General features: G+C 38.4%; 1 protein-coding gene across 5 annotated transcripts in view; it reads left to right on the top strand.

Moving 5' to 3' along the window:
* Eea1 (early endosome antigen 1) overlaps positions 1–12,530 on the top strand; it is a 100,624-nt gene that overhangs the window by 24,835 nt on the left and 63,259 nt on the right. For 3 of the 5 annotated variants that reach the window (XM_029542221.1, XM_029542219.1, XM_029542220.1), the window contains exons 2-3: positions 7,846–7,938; positions 11,987–12,112. In XM_029542221.1, coding sequence (XP_029398081.1) covers positions 7,846–7,938; positions 11,987–12,112 — 219 coding nt within the window. The remainder of the gene's footprint in view (positions 1–7,845; positions 7,939–11,986; positions 12,113–12,530) is intronic. The other 2 variants (XM_021205009.1, XM_029542222.1) reach the window with 1 other exon arrangement.

The raw sequence follows: 12,530 nt of genomic DNA, 5'->3' as shown, positions 1-12,530 counted from the left end.
AGTGCTGGGATTAAAGGCATGCGCCACCACACCCGGGATATTTTTCTTAATTGCAGTTATTGATGTTATTTGTAAGAAATGTATGGTTGAGTCCTTCTTAGTTGTGTCCTTCTTTGGCACAGACTATTAAAGCCTTTGGGATTTTCAGGAAGAGGAGTGAGAACAGCTTGGTTCTTGATTGTAGTAAGCCCTTCCCCCAACCCCTCTCTCACTGGGGATTGAACCTAAGGTCTTGCACATGCCAGGCAAGTGTTCTACTACTGAGACACATCTTCAAACCCTGCCCTCCTCCTCTTCAAAAGTTTTATTTTGAGACAAGATCTTGCCGAACAACTCAAGTTGGCCTTGAATTTTCTCTGTTGGTAAAGCAGGCCTTGAACTTGGGACAGTCCTGCCTTACCAGGCCCAGCATGAGGTGATAATTGATGCTTCTCTAATCGGTTCAGATTAGGGACTAGATATATTACTGGAATGAGTCTGGCTGCTGACATGACAGGCTGGGTGGTAAAGTGAAAAGATGTTGAAAGGAAGGGAACTTTAGTGGGAAAGCTGCTCAGTGAGAAGATAGAACTCTGGTTACTAAAGTCTTGCTACAGAATTAGCCGAGAAGCTGACTTAAGAGTGGTGTACGTGGGGTAGTTAATTGCTTTTTCCTAGCAGGTGGGCCAGATGAGGCATATTTGATTCATATTACCTAGTCATAAGTTTCAGTCTTTTAGGTTTTTGGAACAGTGATCATTTCCCCAGGCTATTCCTGTCACTTGTTAGTATGCCCACTGTGCAGTTACTATTATACAAGGGATAGGCTAGAGTGGGTGGCTACCCTGAGGCTCTTTGCTGATTGCCACATTAACAAAAGCACCCATAATTCTCTGTGTCAGTTTCCAGAAAAGATTTAGATTCATCAGCAACTCCTATAAATACTTTGAGCTACACCTTTGAATCTCAGGATGAAGAGGGGCTAGAGGTTGAATTAATCACCAATGGCAGTGATTTAATCAGTCATGCTTAAATAATAGAAGTTTGGAGAGTGTCTGAGTTATTGAACACCTCCATTACTTGGTAAGGAGGCATATTCCATATTCCCCTGGGGCAAGAATTCCTTTGCTCATGATTGATCCATATCCTCCCTTAATCCCCTCTTCATGTGGCTGTTCATTTGTATTCTTTATAGTAAAAATAAACCGAATGTTTCTCTAGGTTCTTTGAGCTCTTATAACAAGTTACTGAACCAGAGACTGGGTTGTAGGAGCCCTTACTTACGGTCAGTAGTCAGAAGTTTGGATAACTTTGGGATTTGTTCCTTGAAGATGGCATCAGAAAGGGATGGGAAATCTTATGAAACAGACCCTTTAATCTGTGCAGTTAGCAGAATGCCCCAGCAGTGCCAGATTTTAATAAGCGGTAGGATGTGGCATCGGCACCCAGAGAGAATTGAAATTTGGTTATAAAAAGCCTACCCATTTGGCTACAATCAATATTGAATAGGAAAACAGTTTTATTTTTTTCTTAGTCTATTTGGTATTAATGATAGATGTTTGCCAACTATAATTATCTGAATCTTTTTATCAGGCTCATTTTGGAAGGAATTATCTTTAAAAGGCTTTCAAAAGTATTACAACAGTACTAGTAACATGTTGGAAAGAGGTAAATGATTTGTAAAAGCATATTAACTCACTCTTTAGGTTAAATGGAAGAAAGAGAGGAACACCGTAACATGAAGATCATCATCTTACATGATCACCTTTTAATTTCTTTGTGTTTGCATTTTTATATCATTGAAGCTATGACATACAAACTTGGTACTTTATGCCTTTTATAAACTCAGAATTATATCATCCATTCTTGTTTTTAATATAATCTTTATATTAGTTTTTAAAATCTTAATCATATCTGTGTTTTGAACATAACAAAGAATAAAAAAACATAAAAGTTTTCACTTTTATAGATAATTCACTGTATGGAATGTTCTTTCTCTGGATCCTAGAAAAGTTTTAATCAAACTTCAAGCACAGATGTTGAGAGGACTTACAGTGCTTTCAAAAGTTTCTGTTTATGGCAAAGAACAGTAGCATTGTCCACTTTTTCAGTTCCCAGTGGGTCGATCTTCTTTTGTGTCTACCATCTTGTGTGACACTTTTGGTCCCCAGTGAAGAATGTGATTGCAGTTATCTGTTTTTGGTCACCGAACCCTGTATAATTTCTGTTTGTTTTTTATTTTTGATGATCTGAATTCTTGTTTTAAAAACAGTTTTTCCTTTTTAATATTTCAAAGTCTTTGCCTTATTGACCTGTGTTTGGCACAGAATTGTCTGGTTTCTCTTAAGTGCTTTTTGGATCAGAGCTCTGAACATGCTTCTTTCTATGACACCACTCCTGGATTTGACCTTCTTTATTCCTTTCCTCAGCCTCCCAACATGCTAGCATGACAGGCATGTGTGCATCACCAAACCTGGTTTTTGGGTATATCATTGTGGGAAAAATTCTTTAATTACTTTTTGGATGAATCATTAACAAAACATAAAATAGAAAGTAAAAAGCTTGAAAATTATACTTCAAATGTAAATATTTCATGGACAGTCAATGAATACAGGAAAGACATACTCTTAATAAGTTTAGACAGTTTTGGAAAGTTAGGTTTTAAAAAGTTTAAAAAGGAGATCAAAGCCTATTCATTCATAGTACTCGGAAATCAGAGATCCCGAGAGCAAGTCCCGCTAAGTGAAAATATGATCATTACCATAATTTCTGAGCCAAATTTAAAACAAGCTTTATTAAATACTGTTCAGGATGATGGACACCAGCCAGATCCATACCCAGGATTCCCAGAGAATGGCTGCAAATTATATTAGTCTGGTACTTATAAAGGCAAACCCCAAAAGGCCTTTCCTGCCTTTGTCCAATCAGGGGCAGGCATACATCCTGATGTCTACATACCTCCAGCCAATGTGTGACCAGGCACATCCTGTACAGCTGTGGCAACTAACCATACTTATAGAAATGAGAACATAGGCCTTGTTACCTTCTTGGATCAGTAGCCCTTAGCATTCCTGGAAGTTATCATCCTTGGGCAAGCAGGGCTTCCAGGTTAGAGACATTTTTTTTTTTTTAAATCTCTTAAATGTAAAGAACAACTTTAGCCCTCATACAAGGAGAGCAATCTGAGGATTCTACTTCTGAAAAATATCTAACTCTTTTTCATAAGTCCAATGTAGAAGAAATCTTAGATCAATATACCATTGTTTTCATGATCACTAAAGAATAGGTCATTGGGTCATTGGAAAAAAGGGACTAGGGTAGAGCTTCACTTCTGACACCCCTCCCCCAGTTTTCTGTTTCTGTAAAGCTGTTTGATATCAGTGTAGTAGATAAAAGCAAAAATTCCAAACACAAAACAAATCCTCAGTGACAATCTCTTTCCCAATGCTTACCACTTCATCAGTGGGAGAACAATCCTTTGAAGAGAAGTTTGAGATCATCATTAGAGCCATTTGGAAAATCACCTGTCATATGGCCGAGGTTTCAGAAGAATCTGCTCTGTCTCCATGCAGACGGACCCACAGATATCTGAGAAAGGTCATAAAGACAAAAAGAAGGAGACAAGAAGAGAGAATGAGTGCAGACCTATGGCCACCCTCCCCCCACTACTCCAGTGATGCCTTAACTGTTTCTGCAGAATGAAGACTATAGATCAAAATCTGACCCCACTCTCTACTCAGGAAGATGAGCCCAACTTTTGCCCAAGGACAGATTCCAGAGCATCTGAAGTGTCAGTGAGACACATCAGAAATATCAGATGGAGTCCTGAGGGCTTACAAGAGTCCTAGGAGCTGCTCTCTCTTCTTTGAAGTGACATCATTGTCATCAGCACCACTCTATTTTGGTCATTCCCTAAACTATATTTAGCTGACTTTGTCAGGGTAATTTCCCAGTAGAAAGGTAGCCTTCACACTGGGGACAAAGGTTTAAGGCCCAGTCTGCTGAGCCCTGTGGGCAGAAAGAAACAGGAGATGTCAAATGGAATATATACAGGCGTCCTTTATTGTGTCTACTAGTTGAGTTTAATTTTATAGTTTTTCAGTGTGCTATTGTTTCTACTAACTGCGTTACTTTGTCAAAGAGATAGTTGTGTTTATTCTGAGAACTGGCCTGGGGAGAACTGAAAGCACTGTGACTGGAAGCTGTTAACTCGGCCTACTCTGCAGTGGCATCAGCTCCCTACCTCCTTTCTGTATGTTTTCCTTGTCATTTGCCTGGCTTACTGGGAACTCAAACTACACACATAGCCATCATTTTGGATAGTGTGTCTTGGTACTAATAACTAAATGGATACGCCTTATATAGCTCCCCTCATTTTCTTTTATCTTTGGCCAGAGATTAGTTTTTAAATATTTCGTCTTTAACTTTTTTTTTTTTTTTTTTTTTCAAAATTCTGTGTTTTCTCAATCGGTTGGATAGGCCTCAGGGTACCGTAGTAACTCTTCTTGTATGGCCCACTCTTGTCCTCTGCTTTGGAAAGAATGCTGGCTTTATTCTTCATGCCACCATTAGGATGTTCTTCTGAATTGGGCTTGGTATCTTCCTGCTCTCTGTGTTAAACACAAGGTGATATTTCTTCCTTGTCATTCCTTAGCCAGACTGTCCCAGAACCTGGAATACTTTCTGAGGATGCTAACAGAGAGTACAGGGTGAATGTCGCTTTTTGAAAATGTTTGAGATTGAATCCATCACATCATCAGTCACCAAACCTAGATACTAATGCTCATGCCAGCAAGATTCTGCTGAAGGGACCCTGATATTGCGGCCTCTTGTGAGGCTATGCCAGTGCCTGGCAAACACCGAAGTGGATGCTCACAGCCAGCTATTGGATGGAACACAGGGTCCCCAANGGAGGAGCTAGAGAAAGTACCCAAGGANCTGAAGGGNGCTGCAACCCTGTAGGTGAAACANCAATATGAACTAACCAGTACCCCCTGAGCTTATGTCTCTAGCTGCATATGTAGCAGAAGATGGCCTAATNGGCCATNACTGGGAAGAGAGGCCCCTTGGTCTTGCAAACTTTATATGACCCAACACAAGGGAAGGCCTGGGCCAAGTAGTGGGAGTGGGTGGGTAGGGGAGCAGGGGGGCGTATAGGAAACTTTTGGGATAGCATTTGAAATGTAAATAAAGAAAATAATAATAATAAAAAAATTATATGAGAAAAAAAGAGAAAATGTTTGGGGTTTCAGGTTTGCTTGTATGTAAATGAAGTGTCTTGGAGAGAAGAACAAAGCCTAAGCATGAATTATAGTTTATGTACACAGTATACTGTTAAACTGAGGGTAGTTCTTTATATTATTTTAAATAATTTTGTATGTGGAATAGTTCTTGTGAAATTTTATACTTTCCTTTGCTATTCTTTTAAATTTCTCTTTAAATAGAATCTAATATAGCCTAAGCACCCTCCTGCCTCAGCCTTCCCATTGCTAGAATTATAGGCTTGTACCACCATATGATTTTAGAACATACCAGATTTTAACATTAGGGATGTTCATCTTGTATTTTTTTTAATTCAAGCCATTCAGTTTCCAAATTGCTTACTATACTTATTTTATGTGTGTGAATGTCTGTATGTATATATGTGGACTGCATGTGTGTTAGAAGCTTGTGGAGTTACACATGGCTGAGAGCTACCATGTAGGTGCTAGGAACTGAACCCTCATTCTCTGCGTGAGTAGCAAGGGCTCTTACCTGCTGAGCTATCTCTCCAACTCCAGTTTCCCCACTGTTATCCAGGTATATTTGATTAATCTCTTCCCAGCATAGAAAAGAAAAATTTAATGTTATTTACTACTTTGAGTGACAGTGTTTAAGAAGAGGGTGGGGATTTCCTTATGACTTTAATTATCTGTTGTCATTTCCTGTGTGTCCCAATTTATATAAGAACAAAAAACTATAAATAAGCATGTGAAGTATAAAAATAAGGAAATAAAAAGGAATGTGGACTGTCTGATTAGTTTTATTTTTAAGTATAAATATTCTTAAATATAAAAGTAAGTATGATTAGAATTGTGAGAAACAATAGCAAAAACAAAAATTGAGGAAAGCTAAAACCTAAAACCCTTGCAATTGTGTCTTGCTATAGTAATCATTATTTGTATTCTGAAATATTTCTTTTCAATGTTGTTATATAGATCTTATATAACTATAATGCATATGAATAAGCATAATTATAAAGTAAGAATGTGTACTTATATATATATGTATACACATACACACACACACACACACACACACACACACACATGCACACACGGAGAGGAAGTGTGAAAAAGTAACTTGTGGACAATCTGTAAGTTGCAGTAATCCTGCCTCAGCCTCCTGTGTGCTGTGATTTTAGGAATGTGCCACCATATCTGCTATCTTATACTATCTCATTTAATTTTCAGATTGACAGGAGTTCACGTCTGATTTGGTATTTAGGTCAAATATATACTGATCATGTACGATAGATAAGAAAGGAAATAAAAAGGAATGTGAACTATTTGGTTTGTCTTATTTTAAGTATAATATTTTTATTTTTGTGTGTTGAAGCAAAGGTACTTGCACATTTCCATAGAGGTTTCTAAGAAAGAAACAGTATTAATCAGTGATTCAGAACCTCATGATTCCAATTAAAACCTTTCCCTCTATTTATTAGTCATTTGACTTTGGCAGGATTCTTAGCCTCTGTGCCTTCTTTTAGGCTAGGGTGAAGTGGGAAGCATGTAATATATATATAAAATATATACATATATATATATAATATATATATACAATATATAATATATATATACATATATGTAATATATATATTACATATATACATATATTCATATATGTACATATACATACATACATATATATATTATCAAGTTGGTTTGTGCTTTGAATCTTGTTTTAAAGTGTTTTACTAGATTTTAAGTCCACTTACAAGTAGGTATTAATAGATAATACTAGAGGGTAAATGCTGCTGGAATTATGAAGTGTGTGCTTTGTGGTATCATAGCACATGTCAGAGGTAGACTGACAACCATTGGCCTGAATGGTAGATGAATGGAGTGGGTGACTAGATGATGTGGGTCTCATTTTCCTCCACTCCTATACTTTCCAGTTCATGCAGGAAACAGCAATGTAAGAGCAATCAGAAGATCAGCATTTAAGTTCTGCTTCTGGTTTTTGTTTTTTTTTTCTGTTTTGGTTTTTATGTTGCTTTATTTCCTTGTTTTGTTGTTGTTGTTGTTGTTATTTTGGTGATGGCTGTTAACATTATATCATAAGCAAGTCATTTAGCTGCTTTAAATGTTTTCTCTATAGGAACAAAATGTTTTACCTGTCTCAGAGATATCACTATGATTAAATATGTTTCATAAAAGTGGATTTAAGGTTATAAAGTATTATATTTATAAGGTTCATTTAAAAAGAATAAGAATTGAAAGTGCTTATAGTGATTCTAATAGTACAGAACGATTGTCAGTACCCCGTGAGGGTCACTGTTGGGACTGCTGCTGGCTGTTGTGAAGACACTTACTTTTCTTCTCTTTTTTTTTTTTTTTTTTTGGTTTTTAGAGACAGGGTTTCTCTGTGTAGCCCTTGCTGTCCTGGAACTCACTTGGTAGACCAGGCTGGCCTCGAACTCAGAAATCCGCCTGCCTCTGCCTCTGCCTCCCGAGTGCTGGGATTAAAGGCCTGTGCCACCAGGCCTGGCTGACACTTACTCTTCTTGTGTGACATTGTTTATGTTGTCGTACAGCTTATGGATATATCAACACATTATATTAATATAAATATATTAACTTTGTTTTTCTTTCCTCTCTGTTTCAGACTCCTGGGCGAGTTGGCTCTCAAGGTTCTGATTTAGATTCATCAGCAACTCCTATAAATACGGTGGATGTCAATAATGAAAGTTCTTCAGAGGTATGAAAATTTAATAGAGAATAAAATTCACTGTGGTTTAATGGAAATTAGCAAATATAGTAATGTTTGGAAATATTATGTTCATAGGGAAAATTCTCACAAATTATATTATTATAATGTGATTTTTGAGTTATCTTTATAAAAGCATACCAATGTTTGGTTGTAAGATTGAAAAACTGTATAGTAAGATTGAAAATTAATACTACCAGCTTGTCTTTTTTGTCATTATCTCAATTTAATGAAGAATATATTAATCTTTTGTATATGTATGTACTGTTATAAACTGTTAATTAACTATTATGTATCATTTTTCTGGTATTTTCTGATCTTACTTTGGACCTGTTAAATAGTAGAAATGTAAATAAGCTTAAAATTTAAATTTCAAAGCCTTTTAAGTTGTATTACTACTTTTACTTTTAAGAAGTATTTGTTCATTATAGACAAAGAAGACATAAAGGAAACCTATGTCTATGTCACTCAGTGGTAAAACCCTTAAATGTTAGGATAATCTTCCACGTCTAGGAACACAGCAAGGTGCCTGCTGTGCGCAGCTGTACTAAATGTCACAACAGTGCATATGCTGCCTCCCTGTCTGCTCCCTCCCTTCTTCCTCCCCTTCTCCTCAAATGGATCTTGCCATTGCTGAGTGTTTTTTCTACATGCATTGACATGTTGATACGACTTTTCTCTTGTGTCCTGTGATAAATCACACGCACTTAAAACAATATTGTTATACCTTTGTTTTCTTAGGGCAAATTCACTTGATAATGATGTGTTGTTACCACTATTTTGATGTATTGTTAGGTTTTACTTGTTAATTTTTTGAGGCTGTTTACCTGTGTTCACAATACCGATTCACTTTTGTTGGAGACAAATCTGACTTTCTGCCCCGGCTGGCCTTGTCGTTGCTATGTAAGCAGTCAACACAGAACATTCTCAAAATGTACCAGGGCCGATGTGGGCGTTACTGAGAGAAGTCAGCAGGAGAGGGAGCAGCACAACTCCCTGTAGCTGTAGTCTTAAGGATCTGGGGTGGTTTGAGTGTGCGTGGCCCTTGGGAGGTGCCTGAGTAGGAGGCGTGGCTTTGTGGTAGGTGTGGCTTTGTTGGGGAAAGTGTGTCCCTGGTTGGGTGGGCTTTGAGGTCCTATGCTTAAGCTTTGCTCTGTGTGGAAGAGAGTTTCTTCCCAGTTCTTTTGGATCAAGATCTAGAATTCTCAGCTTCTTTTCCAGCCCCATGTCTGCCTGGACAGAGCCATACTTCCCACCATGATGATAATGGACTGAACCTCTGAAACTGTAAGCCAGCTCTAATTAGATGTTGGCCATTATAAAAGTTGCTAGTCATGGTGTCTCTTCACAGCAATGAAACCCTAACTAAGGCAGTACTTACCACTGAAGATTTTTTTCCAGTGGAGAGGATGGGGATGACATATCTTAGAACTGAAGAGGGTGAAGAAATGAGCCAAGGCAGATTCTGAGGCAAGTGATGTAGAACACTGGAAATGTTTGAGCTAAGAGCATGTCTGGCATGGTGACAGCAAGCTAGGAGGCTAGTGCAGCTCTAGAAGGATGAGCTGAGTTCTGTCACCAGAGTGTTAAATGGTTGTGACATGTGCTTGTAATTCCAACATTAGGGAGGTAGAGAGAGACCCCTGGAATATGCTAAACAGACAGCATTGTCTGAGTCTGCATGGTGTGGTCTAGGTTGGTGAGAGACCTTGTCTCTAACAAGTCAAAACATGGCATGCACTTAAACATATATGTATGTGGACCACCCACACATGTACCACACATGCACCCTTCCACTTATATTTATGCCCCCCTTTCTTTCACACATGTTCTCTCTCTCTCTCTCTCTCTCTCTCTCTCTCTCTCTCTCACACACACACACACACATACACACACACACACACACACAGAGAATGAGTAGTAATACATAACTAGGAAGTGTTCATGAGTGCCTCCTTTGTCCTGGGCATTTTGTGTGTTTTACATGTTGTGTTAGCTTTTCAGCACCTGAAACTAACAAAAGAGGGATGTCTTCGTCAGTGTTATACTGCCTTTAATTGGGGCTTCCTTATAGTTTCAGCTATTTAGTTCATTAACATCATGGCAGGGAGCATGATGGCATATAGGCAATGTGGTAGCTGAGCATTCTATATCCAGATCCACAGGCAGCAATAAGAAACACTGGCCTGGCTTTGGCCCTTGAAACCTCAAAGCTCACCCCTAATGACATACTTCCATCAACAAGGCCAAAGGCCATACCTCCTAATTTCTCTCAAGTACTGCTATTCCCTGATCACCAAATATATGAGCCTATGGGGGCCATTATTGTTCAAACCACCACAAAGAAGAAGGGTCTATTTTGGCTTATATTTTAGTGGTCTCACTCCATGATTGTTTATCTCCTTTACTGGGGCTTGTGTAAGGTATAGCATTGTGTCATGGAGGGCATTACTCAGGAAAGCTGATTACTGCATGGCATTTAGAATAAGAGACAGAGAAACAGAAGGTACCAAGGGCAAGACATACCCTTCTCAGTCTTGGCCGCAGTAACCTATTATGACTTTGATCAGGTCCCAGGGATCCAAGTCTACATTTGTTTTGACAAAAACCTAAGTTCTAAACCTTGATCCTACTGTTGTGATTTATCTACTTTGCCCATTGTATTCCCAGCTCTTTTATGATCTTATCCTTTCATCGTTCTTATCTGACATGATCTCAAGCCATACATCAGTTTAATAGCTCACATTTTAAAATGTAGACATTTTTAGACAGTTCTTTTGTCTTAGTTACTTTCCTATTGTGAAAAGTACCATGATCAAGGCAACTCTTACAACAGTTTGAGGTTCAGTCCATTATCATCATGGCAGTGGCCATGGCAGCACTGGGGCAGGCCCTGGGACAGTAACTGAGAGCTGCAACCTGATATGTGGACAAGGACATAGTGAGTGGGCGTGGCGTGGGCTTTTGAAATCTCCCAGCCAACCACCAATGATACACTTCATCCAACAAAGCCACACCTCTTAATCATTCTAATCTTTCTTAAATAGTGCCTGCCATTCCCTGATGGCTAAGCATTCAAATCTATGAGCCTATGGTGGCCCGAGGATCAGAAAGAAGCATCATGTATTGGGGATTACAGATATGGGAAGAGTGATCTGTACTGAGTGGAACATAGTAAAGACTAAAAATTACTTTGATTAAAACAGTTTATTTGTTGAGAACATAATATCACATAAAGATTACCTATCTTACCTGTCAGAAATTTCTTGATGTAAAATAAAACCTAACTTGCTAATACTGGGTTTCAGATAACTATGGACAAAGTACCATAAACAAAAAATAATTTAAAGTACATAAAAAGAGTATTTGAGCCAAAGCAGCTACATATGAGCAAGTAAACCAAAGAAAGTGTATTATGTGAAGGTGGGGACTAATTTTTAAAGTTCTGCTTCAGTTTATACCTGTTGGAGACTGGTTCTAATGCTTTAATTAAATCAGGAACCTATGTGCCCAAACCCTAAAGGTCCTTGTCCTCAGTTGGTTTTTGATCCATCAATAAAGATACCAGTGGCTGGGCATAGGGCAGGGCAATGACGCAGAGAGGAAAGGGAATGGGAGAGAATCGCCATGACTTGGGGTAGAAGGATGGGACACTGGAGGGGAAGGAAATAAAGCCAACCAGGCATGTGAGACTTCAGGTAAGCGGCCACTGACCACTTTCCAGGGGCCTGGGGTAGCAGGGGAGGTTTAGGAGTGCCTAGCCTTTGAGGTAGCCAAGACATCTTAAAAATAAGCTAATGTGTGTGTCTTTTATTTGTGGATCCAAAGATAGCTCCTTGGCGGGAGTACATGTGTGATCTGCCAGCCGAAGTGGTATAGCAAAAACTCACCGCTACATATACCTTTCACCGTTTCCAGATATATCTTGAAATTTCTCTGACCCATACCAAAAAGAGATTGGTTAATTTCTTCCTATAAATGTTTGCATGCTCATGTCTTATTTTATTAAAACAAAGACTAAAAGGTTGTTATTTCACAGGGTTTCATCTGCCCATTGTGTATGAAAAACTGTGTATCTGCTATTGACTTGTCGGAACATTACCAGGAAGTGCACACTGAACAGGAGGCAAGAGGACAGGAACTTGTTAGTGACTCCAGTGTGACTGTGGGTCCTCTATATTTTGTTTTGGCAGCTTGGTTATGGGTCGCTCAAAATAGCTTTGTTTTCCCCATCTTGGTGTTGGTTCCCTTTTATGCTGTAAGGGAATATGGATTGCTTTAATTATGCATGCTTAAGGGAAAGAATCAATAAAGAAAAAGGCTCTTGGGTAGTCTGCTTGGTTTCTCCTAGTGTTTCAGCTGTCTTTTTGTGAATTTGTAAATAAATATAAATGCCTTAATATGTTTACATACATTTTGCCAGGAAATTTGAAATATAAAGTGGTATTTCAATATTTGTAGTATTATCTATTATTTATGCTTTAGTAATGATTACTAAGCATTCAGGTGAAAATGATTCTTGCACAGAAGGGTTTTATGTGTTACCAGTGTGAGAGCCTGACTCTCAGACTGTCTCCATCTTT

This window comes from Mus pahari, chromosome 9 (genome assembly GCF_900095145.1).
Source record: "Mus pahari chromosome 9, PAHARI_EIJ_v1.1, whole genome shotgun sequence".
Classification (NCBI taxonomy): Eukaryota; Metazoa; Chordata; class Mammalia; order Rodentia; family Muridae; genus Mus; species Mus pahari.
This window is presented reverse-complemented; position numbering and strand designations above follow the sequence as displayed.